General features: G+C 45.4%; 2 protein-coding genes across 2 annotated transcripts; one reads left to right on the forward strand and one right to left on the reverse strand.

Annotated features, from left to right (window-relative positions):
* The first annotated feature begins 2520 nt into the window (after nt 1–2520).
* Nucleotides 2521–4821, forward strand: LOC100584703 (putative protein FAM90A10P). Its single transcript, XM_012503848.2, has 2 exons — nt 2521–2631; nt 3297–4821. Exon 2 carries the CDS (start codon nt 3345–3347, stop codon nt 4257–4259), a length of 915 nt encoding a protein of 304 aa, XP_012359302.1. The 5' UTR covers nt 2521–2631; nt 3297–3344; the 3' UTR covers nt 4260–4821.
* Nucleotides 4822–7439: 2618 nt separating this feature from the next.
* On the reverse strand, nt 7440–10633 carry LOC105739411 (proline-rich protein 23D1-like). Its single transcript, XM_030808396.1, has 4 exons — nt 10072–10633; nt 9239–9300; nt 8926–8993; nt 7440–8694 (listed from the first exon to the last, which is right to left on the reverse strand). Exons 2-4 carry the CDS (start codon nt 9282–9284, stop codon nt 8359–8361), a joined length of 450 nt encoding a protein of 149 aa, XP_030664256.1. The 5' UTR covers nt 9285–9300; nt 10072–10633; the 3' UTR covers nt 7440–8358.
* Nucleotides 10634–20154: the final 9521 nt, after the last annotated feature.

Here is a 20154-nt window from a genome sequence, read left to right on the forward strand (position 1 = left end):
AACATGGGGACAAATCAAGAAACTGGCACAGATGGCAGACAACAATCTGAGAGCACAGAACAAACCAAAAACAACTAGTAACCTAATGGTGGCCATGCTGGCAGTACTCACTGTGGCAGTAAGCCTCCCTACTGTAGGAGCAACTCAAAATTTTACTTATTTGGCATATGTCCCATTTCCTCCTTTAATTAGGTCTGTGAGTTGGATGGACCCTGTTATTGAGGTGTACACCAATGACAGTACCTGGATGCTTGAGCCCATAGATAACTGAGGGCCAATGCATCCTAATGAGGAAGGGAAGAAAATGAATATATCAATAGGATATTAATATCCTCCAATATGCCTAGGACCTGCCACTGGATGCTTACAAATGGGCACACAAGTCTGGTTGGCAGTAATCCCTGGAAAAAATAAATCACAGGCAACTTTACATATGATTTCAGGACAAAGTTTAAAATATAACCATTCTAGCCCTAAAACTCAGCAGTTCCACCCAGACAAACATGAATGTAAACAAAACAGAGTTTGGTTTGATGGTGTGGATGCTTGGAATTGGGAAAATTGTATAGCAAGTAAGGCTGAGGTGCCACAAAATAATTCCTATAGAATCATCATTGATTGGTCCCCTAAGGGGATTTTTAAGAAAAATTGCACCAGAAGGCCCTCTTGTAGAAAAAATGAAATAAGCTGATGGAATTGTTGGAAAGAGAACCATACATAGTATATTGAGACGGAAGCTGATGGCCCTATCATATGGAGCCTTGGTGGCACTGTCACTCCTAGTCCAAAAATGATATCTCCTGCCATAGAACAGCAGCATTCAGAATTATGAAAATTAGCTATGGCTCAAAGTTCAATCAAAATTTGAGAAGGTAAATATAATAAGTATAAAGGGGAAGGAGATAAAGATAAATATGTCCTTTCTTTTCTTTCTAACAGGACCTTTTGGATTCAAAGTTGTGTCCTGCCACCTTTTATGTTAGCAATAGGAAATATTACTCTTGACATGAATACCCGTTTTATCACCTGCCACGAATATCGCTTGTTTACTTGCATTAACTCAACCTTTGATAAAAATCAAACTATCTTGTTAATTAGAGCCACAGAAGGAGTTTGGATCCCTGTGTCTCTAAATAGACCATGGGAGGCATCACCATCCATTCATATTATAACTGAGATCCTTAAAAAACTCTTATCTCGTTCAAAAAGATTTATACTTGCTCTTATATTTGCTGTAATTGGCCTCATTGCGGTTACCACTACTGCTGCAGTGGCTGGTGTGGCTTTACACTCATCTGTGCAAACTTTAATTTGTTGATAAATGGCAAAATAATTCAATGAAATTATGGAACTCTCAAGCCCAAATAGATCAAAAGATAGTTAATCAAATTAATGATCTCTATCAGACAGTAACTTGAATGGGGGATCACATCATAAGTTTAGAGACTAGAATTCAAATGCGATGTGATTGGAATACATCTGATTTTTGCATTATTCCTCAGTTACAATGAAACAGAATACCAATGGGAAAGAATTAAACGCCATCTAGAGGGTAGAGTGGAAAATCTCACCCTTGATATTGTAAAACTGAAAGAGGACTAATCCTAACTCTATGAGGAGCTGCTAGATTCTATAGTGCCTGATAGACGGCTCTCAGGAGCTGTTTGGTTTGTGCACGACATTTCCAAGATAAACAAACATCTTGTGTGAAAGCCACTGCTCTTGTTAAAGGAGGGTCCAGACAATCTTTTTCTTTAATTCATTTTGATGAAGTTTGTTTTGGTAAGCAAATTTATCTTTCTGAGTTCTCAAAGTTTCAGATCCTAATTTTATGACAATACAGTTGTTTGCATAAGTTTCAATAAGAGTCGTTAAAACAATTAGAGACTTGAACTAAAGTGGTACATTTTTAGGTAAGGTGCTGGCAAAGCCAACTTAAAACGAGTCTACATGGCCAATCAATTCTTGCTGCATTTTACGCAAATAATCCAGCCAACCATGATAAGACTAAAACTTACTTGGCACACAAAATGGTCTCACTATAATGTCTCTTCAGCAGAAAAAAAAGTGCAGATAGAAAAATTGTTTCAAAGGAAAACCTTAAGGATTAGTACTAGATTTCAGTCTTAACTCTTTCAAGTGCAGATTAAATCATTATTTCTTTGCTATAATAATCCTCTACAGAGTACCAGATCATAATTTATCTGCATATTTTTAGCTGGTTCCCCAATGAAGTAGGTTCCTTTTTACATTCTGACACACAAATTCTCTTTTGATTCTGCAGGTTCCCCAAGGCAGGGGGAAAAGCAATGGAGCCCAAATCACAGTCCTTAGTTGGGAAGCCTGGGGGGCCATCTGGAGGATGGGAAGGTTGGCACGTGAGGGAAGGTGCAGAGGCGCAAAGGGCACCAGACGTCCGTTTCTGTATCACAAAACACGGAATGGGACTGGGCCCCAGACAGGTTCTTCCTGTCTCCTAGGGAAAGTCAGGGGGCACGGCCTGACCTTTTTCTGTTCTGCAGGCAATAAGACCCGCAGAGGAAGGCTCTCCTCCAGATATTTTCCGGGAAACCTCCAGAGAAGCCGCTGCCAAATCGAAGAGGATCCACGGAATCTTGTGATGATCTGAGGGTGAGTGTCACCCCGGGCCCCTGGTCTTTTTCTCCTCTAGGTCGCCCTGGTTGATTTCCTTCCAGCTTCCCGTCTGCGGGAGGGAATCGGGGAACCCCTCTTTCTTGCCTTCTTGGGGTCAGGGACTCCACGATCCTTCCAGGTCCATTTGATTCCAGGTGAAGGCATCTGAAGACGCCGTATTTCCTGTTGCTTTCTTTCTGTCCAATTACGGCAAGCCTGCCAACAACATGTTCCTAGCGGCATGAGGAAATTAGTCCCTCAGAGGCCCCAAACATGGAGAAGGCTAAACCCAGGAACATGCGTGTTTTCAGAGAAGATGTCCTGAGAAGGCTTGAGCCACCAATCTGCCTTCAGAAGGGCATTAGTCCCTTCCACTTCGAGGAAGGCTGAGTGGAGGCGCTTTGATCCAGTTAATGCCCAAGACATTGTTCTTTTGAACAATGGTGTGCTTAGATCAGCTACACACCGCTCGAGAGCGCATCTTTCATGTGTCTTGTCCTGACCAGCACTCAGGTGGAGGGTCTGTCCCTACTTCCAAGGACCGCCTGTCGATTCCGTATTAAGAATTTCATGGCGTGTGCACCTTGTCTTTGGATGTGGTTGATTTTCCTGTCGGCTCGACGCTGAGAAACTTCTAACGTGCGTGGTTTCCTTTCTTTCAGGTTGCAAGCAGGCCAGTGCGGGTCCACACAACCAGTAAGAGGCCACGCATGGACCCTGTCCTCACTGATCGCTCAGCTACCAAAAGGTCTGACAGGGGCTCCGTCTCAGCTTCACTGTCTCCCCTCAGAAAAGCCAGTCTGAGCTCCTCCTCAGGTCTTGGACCAAAGGAACGACAGACAGGGGCTGCGGCCGACATCCCTCAGCCTGCAGTCAGGCACCAGGGCCCGGGGCCTCTCCTCGTGGTGAAGCCGACACACAGCAGCCCTGAGGGTGGCTGCCGAGAAGTTCCCCAGGCTGCCTCCAAAACCCACGGCCTGCTCCAGGCCACCAGCCCCCAGGCACAAGACAAACGTCCTGCGGTGCCCTCACAGCCCTGTCCACCAGCCGCCACACGCAGCTTGGGCCTAGGCTCCAATCTCAGCTTCAGGCCAGGAGCCAAGAGACCTGCCCAGGCTCCGATTCAGGCTTGCCTGAACTTCCCCAAGATACCAAGACTGGGTCCCTTCCGGATCCCCGAAAACACCATCCAGGGAGGTGAGCTGGGGGCCCCGGAGACTCTCCAACCTGCGCCAGCCGCAAGCGACCTTGGACCGAGTACGTCGCCCCAGATGGGCAGGAGGTCACCCGCCCAGGTGCCCAGCATCGACTGGCAGCCTCCGCACAGCAGACCTTGCCTGCCTACTGCCCAGGCCTGCACCATGTCCCATCACCCAGCGGCCAGCCATGATGGGACCCGGCCTCACAGAGTGCTCTTCCGGAGACTGGAAAACGGATGGTGGAGCTCCAGCCTCCTGACAGCTCCCTCATTTCACTCTCCTGAGAAGCCGGGAGCTTTCCACGCTCAGAGCCCTCATGTCTCAGAGAAGTCTGAGGGTACCTGTGTTCGTTTCCCCACGAGTGTCCTCTATGAGGACCTTCAGGTTTCCTCCTCCTCAGAGGACAGCGATTCTGACCTGGAGTGAGACTGCAGGTGGCAGGGGCTCCTTGGCCTCCAGCTCCCGTGACTTGGAGGGGACTGTGGGACCGAGGAGCGCAGAGAGGCGAGCGAACTCTGTTCGGTGACTCCGAAGCTCCCCGGCTGTGGCGCTTCTGCGGATGTGGGAGCCCAGGCCAGGCAGGGAGCAGATGCGGGCACTCTGCCTCATTGAATTCTGGTGAGGGACATTGTAGTTCGCATGGCTCCCCGGAAACGCACCAGGAAAAGCTTCCGTGCCAGTGATTCATTGCCTAAGAAACTGGGCGACGCGCAGGGGTCAGACTTCCGCTGGGACGTCAGTAGGAAACTGGGGAATGACTGTGTATTTGCTCTCTAGATGACTGAATAAGGGAAAAGTTCGGGAACCCTGAGAGGTGCAGCCCTTCCACTGTGCCCCGCCCAGAGAGCAGTGTTTCGGACGCTGGGAGGCATGCTGCGCAAAGCGCTCTCGGGGTCTTTCCTCAGCCTCGAAAACTGGGCTCTGGAATGCCTTTGTAAATATATGTGTTTAATTTGTTTCGAAGTGAATAAAATTCTCAAAAACATGACATGTTGTCTTTTGACTCTCATTCCGTGTTTGTGTTGAACTGATTTTCCAAGGGCTTGAGAATTTCCCGACTTGTTAGCAATCCAAATCGTTATGTCCCCGAAACAGAGTTGACTGAGGGGACGGCAGGGCGGGGCAGGACCTCTGACTTCTTATACATCCACGGGAGCAAGAAAACCTCAACCCCACTCTACCAGCACGCACCTAGTAAAATTCCGCCAACTGAATTTCACTCACGCTAACACGTGGGGAGCGTTGCTCACACCACGAGTCCCCATTTGGCTCAACCGCCAACGCCAAGTGTGTGGTTCCAATTGCGACGGCCACCATGAAGTGGCTTCCGGATGTGCGTATGCACCAGGCACAGTTTCATTCCCCAAGTAGACCCCAGCAAAGCTGAAGTTAACTCCTAGATTTGGGATGTACTTCAGAGGTAAAATATTCATCCCGTCGTCTTTCCGGATGTCTGACACCGGGCCTTTCCGTGGTTCTCCCCCAATCCTAAGAGCAGCTGAGGTAGAGACTCAGTGAAAGATCTAGGCAGGGATATCCCATCGTGCACAGGCTATCTCCATTCTCTGACCTGGGAATAACTCTGACCAGGATTCCACATCTAGGAGCCCTGGGAACTGAGCGGGATTCTCTGAGACACACCAGATGGCTGCTCCCTCCCGCCGCTGTTGAGGGTCGTTATCTTGATTATCCAGATCACCTAGAAAGTATCAGTATCCAGAATCAATAAGATCAACTCTCTGCTCCTCTGACAGCAGAAGGAGCATGACCACGGGACCACAATGATGAATGCCTCTGTCTTTCTTCCCAGACACAGGAGATAATCAACAAAGAGCCAGGCTCCCTTTTAAATCCAATAAGAAACGTTTTGCAACCTACTCCCTCTCAAGTCTACTATCTGAAGGTCTCCTCTGCACAGTAAACTTGGCCTCCCCAACTCTTTATCTTAACCTAAACATTTCCTTTCAATACATCCCTGGTCGTAGATCAACTTGTCCAATCATCAACCAGATAATTTTTAAATCTACCTATAAGCTGGGAGGGCCCCTCCTTCAAGTTGTCCCACCTTTCTGGATCAAATCGATGTATTTCTTAAATTCACTTAGTTGAAGTTATGACTCCCTAAAATGTATAAAACCAAGCTGCACCCTGATCACCTTGGACACATGTTCTCAGGACCTCCTGAGGGCTGTGTCACACGACACAATCACATTTGGCTCAGAATAAATATCTTCAAATATTTTGCAGAGTATGACTCTTTTCCTCAACAAAGTCATGATGATTAGGGTCGAAATTCACCGATATGGAGAACAGCCCCAATTTCTCGACTCACAGAAATAAAGCAAGAAAAAACACCTGAAGAGGAGGAGGAGGAGAACCTGGAGCTCCCACCCGCCCCTGGGTGAGTCCTGGAGGTGGAAGGAGAGGGACTTGATACTGAATTGGCCCCAGCTCCACCTGCAACAGAACCCTGGAGTGCCACTCCCTGAATGGGGCCCAGCTCTACCCAGGTTAGACACTCCCTTGCCCTAGAGCCTGGGTCCTCCCTGGCCCCCGCTACCTCTGCTTCCTCAGAGCCCAGGCCCAGTGCACCACATCTGCTTCTATGAAGCTCTGGGAGGGCTGCACCAAGGACAATTTAGTCCTAGCGGGGACTTCCTGGACACAGGTGGGTCCTGATACCCTAAGGGCACAGAGGAGAATGGCCTTCGCAGAGGCTGCTGTCTTGGGCCTCACAGAAGCAGCCTCTCCAGCCACCAGACTCAGAACCTACCCGGAGGCCCAGGCTGGTGAGGATGTCCTGGCTGGGCCTTTCATGTGGAAGAAGGCGGTTCCCACCTCAGCCGACGTCCAAAACCCTGAGGAGAATCAAACTGAAAGGGTGCCTGTCCTCCTTCCCAGAGGGGAAAGGCAGTTCCTGAAACCTCAGTAGAAGAGAAAATGCTGTGAGGGTTCGAGGGACCAAGGACGCCCTTCCCAGGCCTGCAAGGCCAGAGTAGGAGGAAGCTGCACCCACCTCCAAGGGACATGTGAGGTTTTAGAGGCTCAGGCAAATCAAGGCAAACGCCCTGAACTCCCCACAGGGCCATGAGCACTCCCCACCTACTGGAGTTGGGCTCCGGGAGGCCAGGACATTATCCCCGCATCTCCCCTGCCTCCAGGACTCAGGCCTGGGCTCCCAGGTTGACCAGGAAAAGGTAGTGGTAGCTCCAGCTGGCCATGGACGTACAGGCTGGGACATGCAGGCCAACAAAGAGGTGCTGGGCCCTCAAGAGGACTGCTAGATTTCCTAGACACTCCAGAGACACAGGGACACCCAGTCACGACTGGGAGAGCCTGGGAGCAGCTGTGAGCAAGCGCAGGTGCCCATCCCAACACACAGAGCCAAGCTCTGTTCAACCATTTGCTAAACCAGACCAATCCCAGGGCCCAGAGGTGCAAACAGTGACCCCACTCAGGACTTGGAAGGAGGAGCACAGGAAAAGCCCCAAATTTGCCAAGAAAACTGTCAGAAATGTGGCAGTTATTTCATAAGTACATGAATAATAAACCCAAACAATGGAAAACAAAACTAAACAAAGGCAAATGTGAATGGAAACATGATGAGTGAGAGCAGGAGAGTGTCTCAGCTGGAAGCAAGCACAGCAGTCACCACTACTTCATTCAATCACGACAAGATTTATTCAAAAGCATTGGCCTGGGGAGTTTAGGGAACCTGGACTAAGACAAGGAATGGGGCACATCTTGCAGAAAAAGGGGAGAGTCTCAGGGCAGAAATAGAGCACCAGCCTTAGGAATTATTTATTGTGGCATCAGACCAATGACTACAAGGACATCAGCATTCAAGGGGCGGTGTTAGTCCCGGGAGTGGCAAGCTATCTTCAGATGAATTTTCAGGTCACGTCATGCTGGAAGCAGAACTCTCACATGGAGCAGTCAGGGATTCGATTGAGTGTGCTTGGATGTATGTGGTTAAATAGGAAGAGAAAGTCTAAGGGACAGTGTGTGTGAAGTGAAATGTGAATGTTTTATTTGAACTCCCTGCGGTTCTCCCCCTCCCTGCAGCATCTGGGACCCTCCGCTGTTGAAGACAGTGGGTGATGATGGGAAACAGCAAAGGGGAAGCAAGCGGTCCTTGGAATTACTTTATCTCCACATTTCAGAGAATGCACTGACTAAGGACTTGGACAATCTCTGACCTATCAATGCAGGGGGTGGCTCTTGGGTTAAATCACTTCCTAAGGAGACATCTCCGTGCCCTGCTGGGAGGCCTATGGTGAACCCCGTGATAGACCTGGGGACCAGGACTTGGTGAAGGGGGCATAGGGCTGAGGGAGGAGGTGCACAAGAGCCCCATACCATGCAGGCTGAAACTGCAGTCAGCTGGTCTAGGGCATCCCACGGGACTAGGTGTGGGTGGTAGAGGGTAGCATTGGGGGAAGGCTGCCAGACAGCATGGAATGCACAATGGGGTTACTAGAAGAAAAGTGCTGATCCCAGCTATGTGGTTTGCTAGGGATATCATCTAAGGCTGATGATATAGGTGTGCTGCCTCCCCTTCTTCTGCACGTGAAAGAGGCACGTTCTCTCCTTTCATGTCTGAGATGTCTCCATCTTGAGCATGGCACTCCAAGGTGAAGTCATCAACAGAAGGCATGATGTACTGGATCTGCACAGGGGACTGCAGACCATGTTGTGACCTCAGGATATGCTCAGGAACAATCACAAGGACTGTGTTCTCCAGGGTCAGCTGCAGTGCTGTCTCTGGGGCCAAGATGAGGAGGCCTTCTTCCATGCTCAGCCTCACCTCTGTCCCTTGTTCCAGGACTATGATGAGCTCCTCAGTGCTGGAATCCTGCTGCTCCCGTGAAAAGATGGCTGTCAGTATTCTTCCTTCCAAAAAGGCTGCAAATGATGCTCATGCGGAGGGAGTTGCCAGGAGCTTCACCCTCTACAACTTTAAAATACAAACTCCGTCCCAGAATTGGCTCTCATGCCGATCCACCTAAATGTACATCCACTGGATGTCCCTTGAGCCTGAAGATTGTGAAGCACTGTCCAATCTTTGCCATGCAAGGACATACGCACTTACCTGGGGAGGTTTCAGGGACTGGCATGAATTCAGGTGTGGAGCTCCTGGAATTGAGGGTGTTTTTGCACCTGCAGAGAGATTACAGTGAGGGAGGTTAAGGATCTCTTCCAGCAAGAGTCTCTTGGATTTCAGAATATGACCTTCAGAAATCCACAGCCCACCACAGGCCAGCCTCAGGACACCAGCCCCCATTAATCAAGCATGACTTTCTACTCATCCTGCAGAAAGCATCCTCTCCTTTTATAATATTGTGAGACATGACACTGACCTCCAGGCATGGGAATCTTAAGAAATATCAGGGAAAGTGCCTTACCTATATCGGGACTCTGCTCCACTTGGTGACATTTGGGTGGATTCATTTGTGTGGTAGCCAAGCTGCAGGACAGAAAGGGATCCATTAGTCTTCCACATAATGATACAAATTCTAATTCTCACAAGCCCCAAACTCCATTTATCATCCAGCACACATTCTTTCTGTGTCCCTCAGTCAAGTGCACTTGTGTTGGGCTCCAACTCCTACCTGCATCCAGTAAGTCCTAATGCTCATCTCCCAACCTCAACTTTTCTAACGGCTTTTCCTATTGGTGAATGTGTGTGATAAAGGATGGTGACCACAGGAAACAGTTTGCTTTCTCAGGAGCTCATCCAGCTGAGAAAGAGGGACATCTAATTTGGTCTGAGGACTTTCAGGGAAGAAGTTGATATTTCAGGTATCTGAGCCCTGTGTCTATGCAGTTACAGTATGAATGGAGTGAGAGATGATGGGAAATGTTTCATTTTCTAATGAGCACAGGGAAGAAATTTAGATCATGCCCACAGTTTACCTGTCTCTGAACAAGAGGTGACTTTCATTTAGAGAGGGAACATAGATCGACAGTGGGAGGAAACCTGAGATGAGCCCCCTGACAGGTTCCAGAAACCCGCCATGCTGGCAGGATCCTGTGGCCTCCACTGTGGGTCTCATGTCTCCCGCAGGTGTTCTAAATTTATAACGTTCAATGTCATGGCAGGCCAGGGTGCCTTCTCTGCCCTAGTTTGACCCTTTATCACACATTCACACCACACACACACAACACAAATGCACACAGTCACACACAGTCACATGGAAACCTCCTGGCAACCCAAGGTAGACACACCCTAGTGTACCTGCTCTCTCCTTCATTGTCATTCTGCGATTCTGTCCAGGAATCACTGGGGCTTCTATGGCACCAGTAACCATAGATAGTAAAGGTTCTCTAGACTAGCTTGTATCAGAAAATCTCAATCTTCATCTTATTTTCTATAAATCTGTACAGTCTATGACTTGATCTTTTACTTTTCCTGAAGAAGATGATCAGCTCAGCACAGCCAGAACATGGAATAGTGTGCCCTGGCCTGGGACAGGTCGAATGATGCTATGGTAGAATGAAATCTTGGGCAAATCCCAAAAGTTTTATAAGAGATAGAGCTATGGGATTTTTCAAAATGGATGAACGCGATTGGCTAGTGCTGCTGATTAAATAATAGGAGGGACCTGGATGGGAGTGCTTTTATCAAAACTCAATTGATATGGGTGTACCCCTATTAGAATTAGCCTAATCTAATCAAAATCAATCGAATGTAACCTCTACTCTGATTCACCATATAAATGTGATATAAAATATCAGTATTTTAAAATAGTGCTATTTACATTCTATTGTATACTATCCATTAATTAGGAAAGACAATTATTTTCTGTAAGTTTCATGTGCATAATCATTTCTGGGTAAATATAAAGGATTGGTTCTAGGAAACTTTGAACGTAACAAAATTTGTGGATGCTCCAGTTCCTTGTATAAAGTGGTATAGAATTTAGATGTAACTTACTCATATTAATTCATATAGCTTAAATTATCTCTAGATTACTTATAATACCTAATACAATGCCCAGACCTTACATTATTTATGTGTTTTCAACAAAGAACTTGGTGAATGGAAAATTCACATTTTTTTGGGTGGGGTGGTGGAAATCGTGTAAATATTTTCTGAATATTTTCTATTCAAGATTAGTTGAATCCATGGAGTTGGAACTGATGGATGTGGAGAGCTGACAGTATTTTTTTTTTTCTGAGATGGAGTCTCACTCTGTCTCCCAGGAAGGAAGGCAATGGTTTGATCTCGGCTCACTACAAGCCCCACTCCCTGGGTTCAAGTGATTTTCCTGCCTCAGAGTACCGAGTAGCTGTGATTACAGGCATGTGCCACCACGCTTGTCTAATTTTTGTATTTTTAGTAGAGACAGGGTTTCACCATGCTGGCCAGGCTGGTCTCAGACTCCTGACCTCAAGTGATCCATCCACCTCGGCCTCCCAAAGTGCTGGGATTACAGACGTGAGCCACCGCTTCTGGCGACAGTATTTTTAAATAATAAAATAATATGTATTTTAAGTGAATTAACTTTTAAAATGAATCTCCTGGGGAAAGCTATCCAAACATATTAGGCTTATATCATAAGATGAGCTGGGGAAAATACCAAAAGGACCTTTACTTAATTTCTAATATATCACTATGTGCTAATCTGTCTGTTGGCTTATTTCTTGCCTGTATCCCCACTGGAATGATTTCAGAATTATAATGCAAGTTTCCCTTTCAACACTACTTATTAATTAAAAATCCATGATTTCCATGGACAAATTCACCTAAACTTCCATCAGGAGGCCAGACACCAAATGCCCAAACTCAGAATTAATCATTTTATGATTAAAAATTATTTGACAACATGAAAAAGGTTGGATGGTATTGGGGAGAAAAGATGACCAGTAAATACCAAAATTGAACTAAATGGAAATTCTATGAGGCTGCACCATTACTGAGTGTGCTGTCACTAACAGGCCCTTGAGCTCAGGACGTCATTCTCTCCTTAGAAATTGTACAAATTTGTTTGTAGATTCTCTTTGCATTTAGCTGATAATTCCGTCAGTTTTATTAGGTGAAGTATAGACCCTGTTTCCCTTGGATGCTCTTAAAAATAAATCTAATTACAAGATGTATTTTTCAGAACCTTCCTCTGTAGTAAGAAATCATTTAAATAAGAAAAACAGGATGATTCCTTTAATTCTGCTAACGTCTTAAAAGCATCCACGGCGGAACTTAGTGTCTTTATTCAGAGGTCTGTCTGCCTTGTGGATTTTTGTCTTTTCTGAGGAGAATAGCAGACACTTTGTTGAAGATCAGATGTAGTTTGTCTGTTTGTTTTTCAGACGGAGTCATGCTCTGTTGCCCAGGCTGGAGTGAGGTGGCACAATCTGGCTCACTACAACCTCCACCTCCTGGGTTCAAGTGATTCTCCTGTCTCAGCCTCTTGAGTATCTGGGATTACAGGTGTGCACCACCATGCCCGACTAATTTTTGTATTTTGGTTAGAGACGGGGTTCCACCATGTTGGCCAGGCTGGTCTCAAACTCCTGACCTCAAGTGATCTGCCCATCTCAGCCTCACAGAATGTTGGGATTACCAGCGTGAGTCATGGTGCCCGGCCAGATGTAGTTTTAAAATTGGGTTACTTGGCTGGGCACGGTGGCTCATGCCTATAATCCCGGCACTTTGGGAGGCTGAGGCAGGCGGATCAGGAGGACAGGAGTTTGAGACCAGCCTGGCCAACATAGTGAAACCCCATCTCAACTGAAAATACAAAAAATTAGCTGGGTGTGGTGGCAGGCACCTGTAATCCAAGCTACTAGGGAAGCTGAGGCAGAATACAAGATCATGACATTGCACTCCAGCCTGGTGACAGTGCGAGACTCTGTTTCAAAAAAAAAAAATTGGGTCACTTCTCTACATTTTCCCTGGTTGTAGGGATCAGGTTGAGATATTCAAGAAACAGCTTACACTGAGGGTTCTGGAGTATGCATATTTTATGGTCAAGAAAGAGGCACCTCATTGTGAGTTTCCGTGTGTCAATTCTAGCTGAAAACCTAGTAGAAGAATAAAAATATGAGGGACTTGCCAAATAAATATTCTACCTTTATAATCGCTTTGACTATAAACAAAATGTTTTAGCCAATAAATTAATAAGGTTATAGCTTAAAAGTCTCAGGATATATCTTGCAACACAGAATAATGACATTTTTGAAGAAATATTTAAGCAATATATTTTCATTTGGGGTCCAAACTGTTGTTCACAAGTGTACCTCTTCCCCTTGCCTTTGTAATTAAAACCATTATTTAAATCTGCAGTGCTATGATGAAAAGAAAGATGTGGCTCTGAATGCTTTATCGTCAACAACTGAATGTTGAATTAATGTCCCTCTCTTTCATTGTCTATTTTTCAGTGACTTTAGCACTGTAGGAAAGATGAGCCCCTCCCAATGTGGAAATGCACGGACGCAGAGTGCGGGTTTCCCTGCAAGGGCCCCTTTCCCACGGGCTGCACTGAAACTGTGTGGCCCTGCCCTGGCCCAACTCCTTCCTCTGCAGGGTCCCCGTATTCTGTAGATTTTCCTCACAATTCTTGTTTCTCCTCACAATCAATCCTCAATGAGGTCACAGGGAGGACATGTTACAGCCTGCTTCTATTATCTATCAGAAAGCCCTCCCCAACCTCAAATTTATACATTTGTAAAATAATGCTAAAATAACCCCACAGAAAATACAGAATAAAACACGTGGCAACAGCCCTGAAAATGAAGTCTTTATTGCTGTTTCAGAAAAATATCCGGGATACTCTGCAGCGAATCTCCCTTCCCAGCAGTTAGGGTTGCAGACAGGAAGTTTTCCTCCTGATGGACATCGCCTGAGTTGCCCCAAAGCCTGGGCGGCGCCGCCTCCCTGACCAGAGGAAAGGAAGCTCACGTACTTCCTGGAGACCCAGCCCCGCCTCCGCAGGCAGAACGCGCATGCGCCCCGCAGGGCGGGACGGCCTGTTCCCGCGCCCTCTGCCGGCCATGGCGTTGCAGTGCAGAAGGCTTGGCTTTTACTGCTTATCGATGGACCTAAGTCTCTGAATGGCTGAAATTCTGGTTTAGATTATTCAGTACCTTTCTTTTGGAGGATCAAATGAAAATAGACCACGGTATCACTTGCTTTGATGGAAGATAATTGAAATAAAGAAGCAACGTCCAAGGACCATATACAAAAGGCGATTCATTCCCTGTATGTGGACGGAAGAGGAACTTGAATAAGAGAAGGGTTCTGTGATACTTTAATGCTGGAAACCTGCTGCCATGCATTTGTCAAATCCCATACAATTTTACCGCATAAATAGTACATTTTAATGTGGCTCAAGACTACAGCTTATGTCATATACGATTTGGGGGAAAATTACATATTTAATTAAATAGGTTAAACTGTGAACAATAATGTGAGCCCTTCCTGGACCAGATTGCCTGCCAAGCAGATTGCCATCCTCATCCTCACACAGTACTTGACATAAACTCTGGCTTCAGTGTAGAATCACTTGTGGAGTATTTTTAGGATGTACCACTTTCACCTGTGAATTAGCCCATTTAATTGGCCTCAGTAAGGTCCATGGTTTCAGGATTTTGCAGTTTGCTAAAAGTTCAATCTCATCCCAATTTATTTCCTGGAACCATTTCTCCTTGAAGTTTACATTCAGTACTGAGATTTGCTGAAAGCCAATGCATTTCCAAGTTCTAGAGTCAAATCAGAGGACGCCTCCTTGGTCAGAACTTTTATTTTGCTTGTGGAAAAGTATACTGAATCAAAGATAAGAAGGGTTTGCATGGTGGCTGAGAGATTAAGGTGCTTTATCTGCTAGTCCACAGTAAGGGGAACACAACTGTGTCCTCTGTGTCATAACTCAGGACTCATGAATAAAACACGGAGTGTCAGGAGATGAACTTCTACTCCCACTTAGGGGAGTTTCAAGGAAAATGTCCCAGGGGCTTTCTGAGGGAAAGAAGAGCAGAGATGCCTAATTCTCTGGCCCCAGGCAGTTGTTCATGGGTAGAGACAACGGCTGGGGTAATTCAATGGTTTGTACTGGGTGTTTTTGATACCGCCCTCATTTCCCTGTTAAATCTGTGTAATGGATCACGGAGAAACCTGGCACCTGGGGCTGAAGATCCCTGTTGTGTCAACTCCAGGGATGGATCCAGAGAAGCAGTTTTGGTGGGAGTTGGAATGAATGGAGTTTGGATGTGGAAAGAAAAATAAAAGCTGTTGAAGATGGGGAAATGGGAAGAGAAGGATGAAATCTCTACTCACATGCCAAGGATAGCTTATGCAAATCTATGTGTCAGACCTGCATAAATAAAAGTAGAACTTTAACAACATATTAGATTTTTCAGCAACAGGTTTTATTGTTTCAATATTTGCAAGTATTTTTCTATTAAAAAATAATAAAGTTGCTTACATAATTTTGTATTCAAAATTCCCAGGTCACATAACTATTATACATTTACACTTCACATTTTTAATGAATAGATACATTCTCTAAATTATGAATTATTTGCTCAATTGTATGTTAGTTGTTTTTTTTTTTATTCTCCATGACTCAGTTTTCTGACCTGAAATCTGCAGTATTTGGTAATCCACAAGATGATCAGTTGCCCTTGTAAAGACTTTCCTTTCCTATTTCCTTCTCAAGAAGGTATTTTTTACTGAGTTTTTTTTTTGTAACATACCAAGGGTGGTACCGGGCTGAATGTTGGTTCACAGTGAGTAGAGACCAAGGCTTCTCTTAAATGGAGTCCCAAATTCCTTACAGAGCTAGGAATTCTCTACCCTGAAAGTCCTGTGTGTTATAAGTTAGAGCTTTTGCAAACTATTTATTATATTGACAGTTTTCATTCTCATGTCATTTATATTCATTTATAGCAACAAGTGTCCCCTTCTAATTGGAGAGATAATTTTGTTCTGTACTTAGTTTAAAAAGCCTTGACTCTCCCCCCATCAAGCTGCCTTGACATTCTGTACTTGGGACTTGGGGCAGGCAAGGTCAGTAGGAGATGCCAGTAGAGAGTAACCACCACTAGCTTTACAAGAATGATGTGCTGTGACAAATTGTGTTAGGGTTTTTCCTTCTCCTTCCCCTAAAGATTCTATACCATATTTCATACTCTTGAGCAAGAGCAACTTCTTTCTCATGGTTTTAATCACAATAATCTGATTTCAAGCATTTAATTCCTTTTTTTCCAGAACAACTCATTGAATTTTCAAAAATATGAAATTAAGGATACCTACTTATTGGCTTGAAATAGCTCTGAGCAATTAAGTAATCATGAACAGAATGGCTCTGTTAGAACAAAATTCCTGATCACTTCAGCCCATCCTTGAAAATTTGCAGAGAGAGGTCAAGGGAACATACACTTCCCTGAAGACTGTATTTTACAGACCCAGTTAAAAGGCCATATAAGGAAATAATGGAGACAGTAGAAGAATGGACTTACTGATTAAACTAGGTTTTGACTGTTAATATTTAAAAAAATAACCTTTCCAAGAGCACATTGAAATAGTGTAAAATCCTTTACAAAGTACTAAAAGATATTTCCAAAATACAATAAAGACTGAAAATCTAAAGAGGCCTCATCATCTGAATCTGAAAAAAAATTAAAAGAGAATATAATTAAGACTTTTTTAAAAAACCCAATGAATTGGTGATCTATCTTTCCTTTACTCCTCTGCTGTGGTTGGTCAGAATCCCCTTTCTATTCTGTCCTCCACGTCTCTCCTGATTCTCCTTGTCTATGCCATCTATCCCACTGTTTCTTGCCCATGTAACTTTCACTATTTTTTTCAACACCTTCTCCAAAGCTTCTAGAACTCTTTCACTATCACTGCTTTTCAAAATCCATCAGAGACAGCTTCCCAATACGCAATTTTACCTTCTTTTTCAACCTCACTCTCCCTAGCTCCCTGGATCTCTGGTTCTCTTTTGGCCTCTCTTTTCTCCTTATCCCCTGGCTTCACATCTACATTCATAAGAAGAGAATGAAGAAGCCCCTTCCCAGTAAGAGCACACCTTACACTGGGACACCAGAATCTAAGCACACCCTGACAGGCACAGCAAGTGGAATGAGATCTGGGACAGAAGATCACAGGGCGTCACAGGACTGTGGCCAGTGATGTCCAAGTCGAGGGAGTTCAGGGGCCTCCCCGAGTCTGTGACTAAGGAAAGGCCTGAGGGCAGCAGGGCAGGGTCCCAAGAGACGCGAGAATGAAGGAGGGGTGCGGGCAGGGTGGAGGGCCTTAGAAGACTACTGATGTCTAAGAAATCCCAAAGCCAGTGGGAGGTTGCGGCCTTCCTCCTCCTGGCGTTGCCCACAAAGGGCTGCGAGGGGTGAGAATCCACTTCCGAGTGGGGACTTAGACGGGGCACTGGGTAGGGAGGGGAGAGGGTGAAAAGACAAAAGACAGAAAAGCGTGGCGGGGCAACAACCTCCCAGCGTCTGACAGCGACGTAGGGCTACCGCGGCTGAGACACGTAGGTGCGGGGATTGTGACGTCGGCAGTGACGCCAGACGCTAGATCCTAGGTGTGGAGGATGGTGACACGGAGTCGTGAACAGAAAATATCAAAGTCCACTCCAGGAAAGGGGCCTTTCATCCGGAAAATCTGCATCCGGGTCCGCCGGAACCTGCGGTCTCAGGGTGGGGTAGTGGGCCAGAAAGAGGGCAGAACCGGTGTGGACCAGGCCTGAGCTTCCCTGCTCTGTCCCCAGGGCGTATCGGGATCTGTCCCCACTTCCAGACAGTGCAGCCTTGGTCTCCGCGTTTGCCACCATGTGAGTGTTTTATGTGCAGTGGGGCTAGGCTGCTTCCACCAGCTGCAAGTTGAATGTTTCGGATACTTTATGGTCAAGGTAGTCAGACCACTTACAGTGGTTGATGACCCGGTTCATTCTGGACAAATTAAAAACAGTTTAGGAGGCTGGGTGCGGTGGCTCGCACCTGGGGTCCCAGCACTTTGGGAGGCTGAGGTGGGCAGAGTTTGAGATCAGCCTGGGCAACAGAGCGAGACCTTGTTTCTACAAAAATACAAAAACTTAGCCAGGTGTGGTGGTGGGTGCCTGTGGCCCCAGCTCCTCTGGAGGCTGAAGCATGAGAATCACTTGAGCCCAGTAGGTCGAGGCTGCAGTGAGCCGTGATGGGGCCACTGCACTCCAGGCGGAGCAACAGAATGAGACCGTGTCTCAAACCAAACCAAACAAAACAATAACAACAAAAGTTTATGGCAGAAGTTCTTCTTCCTCTCTAGCGTGAGTGGGTGGAGCTGCACATCTTGAGTGGAGCAAGTGGTGGCGCCTTCACGACCCAGGGGCCCCTGGCTGGAGGTGGCTGGACCAGGACCCCCACCAGTCCAGTCAGAATGGGCCATTTATTGTCAGAATTACAATGTGAATTGCCACACTTGGCTGGTGGGGAGCGTGCAAATTCACATCAAGGATGAGGAATGTAGGTTCCTTTTCTATTCCTCATTTACCCGGGAGGCAGGGACAAAACAAGGGCTCTGTTCCAGGGACTTCTTGGGCCAGGACCTGAGCTGGGCCCAGGAGGCCCAAATCATTGCTTTAAAAGAACAAAAGTTACTGTGTATATTAATAAATTCCTTTATCCATCTTTATATTTAATGTGTTCTTTTCACATTTCTTAAGATGAATCATAAATCTGAATTCCTTTGAGACAAACATGGATGACATCCCCTAATTTTCTTAGGTAATCGTTTTAGAATATATTGTAATTTCACATATTTCAGTGTTCTCAGAGCTATTTGAAAAAATATTTTTAACTTAAAATATGGGATAGTTTAATGTTTTGTTTTCCGTTTCAGAGTATTTTGTGTTAACTATGGATATTGAGGCATGTAAAATGCCTACCTTTCAGGAAATACATGATTTTGTTGAGAACTAATGAAAAATTAAATGTTCAATATTTCCATGGACATTTCCCAAGGGATGTCTATTCTCACACAAGAATATTTTTTAAAATAGCAAAACTGCATTTTCAAATTTCAATAGCCTCATTAATATCCTTAATAAATGTTAAAGTGAAATATGTAAGTTAGCATTTCATTTTATACATTTCCTGATTTTCCTTTTTAAGTGCATGCTAGCTGGATTTTGGAAAGACGAACTCCCAACTGTTCACACTGCAAATATTTCTCAAAGATTATTTCTAAATGAGGGTACCCTTCTGGTTTTCCCATAACTAATAGCAGTTTCTTTAAATTTTAAGTTTTAAAAAAAATATTAATATTTTGATTCAAAATGGATTTAAAATTTGAATATCTTCCCTGAGGTAATTGAACAGAAAGAACACTGGGATTCATCAGGGTACTTGGGGGATCAGCCCTGCTCACTGCTTCTCCAGATTTCCAGAGCTAAGTTTGTTTCCCCTGAGCTGAGCTCATACCTCCCATACCTGCTGGGAAGTGGACACAGATTAAGGAGCCAGGATCGTATGCAATTTCAGTTGAAGAAATTCATATATCAGAGCCCTCCCATTTAGTTTTTCTGCAGCTCCCTCTCTCTTCACATAGGAGCCAAGTAATGTAGCTCTGCCTGTATGTACCGTTCAGACACTTTGACCTTCTCTACCAAGTATTTTGTTTTTTGGTTTCTACAAAATATGAGTTTGGGGAGCCTTCAAATAGACTGAATTGATTCCTCTTGAGTCTGCATGGCACACACATTGTCTACATTTGGAAGACCCTTAGGAGAAACTAACCCACTAAATGAATGTCTGGGTAAATTAAGGTCTGCTCACTGTGTCTTTGAGTCTCTGATTCCTTGCCTAGAAAACGGATCTGATAAAAGCTGAGGAATGGGCCGGGTGCGGTGGCTCACTCCTGTAATCCCAGCACTTTAGGAGGCTGAGGCGGGCAGATCTCGAGGTCAAGATATCGAGACCATCCTGGCTAACACGGTGAAACCCCGTCTGTACTAAAAATACAAAATATTCAGCGGGCGTAGTGGCGGGCACCTGTAGTCCCAGCTACTCAGGAGGCTGAGGAAGGAGAATGGCATGAACCAGGAGGCGGAGCTTGCAGTGAGCCAAGATTGCTCCACTGTACTCCAGCCTGGGTGACAGAGCAAGACTCTGTCTCAAGAAAAAAAAAAAAACTGAGGAGTGAAAAAAATGACAATGCATTGAAGCATAATTTTTAAAATTATGATTTATTATTACTATCTAAAATAAGATTTTCCTGTCCTACCTTAGAAAATTTCCTTAGCTTTTCCAGAAGAAACTACAACGCTACCAAAGCACAATGGTTGTAGGAAGGTTGTTTGACTGGTTCACTAACAAGTCCTGA

Source organism: Nomascus leucogenys, unplaced genomic scaffold, assembly GCF_006542625.1.
Source record: "Nomascus leucogenys isolate Asia unplaced genomic scaffold, Asia_NLE_v1 Super-Scaffold_544, whole genome shotgun sequence".
Classification (NCBI taxonomy): domain Eukaryota; kingdom Metazoa; phylum Chordata; class Mammalia; order Primates; family Hylobatidae; genus Nomascus; species Nomascus leucogenys.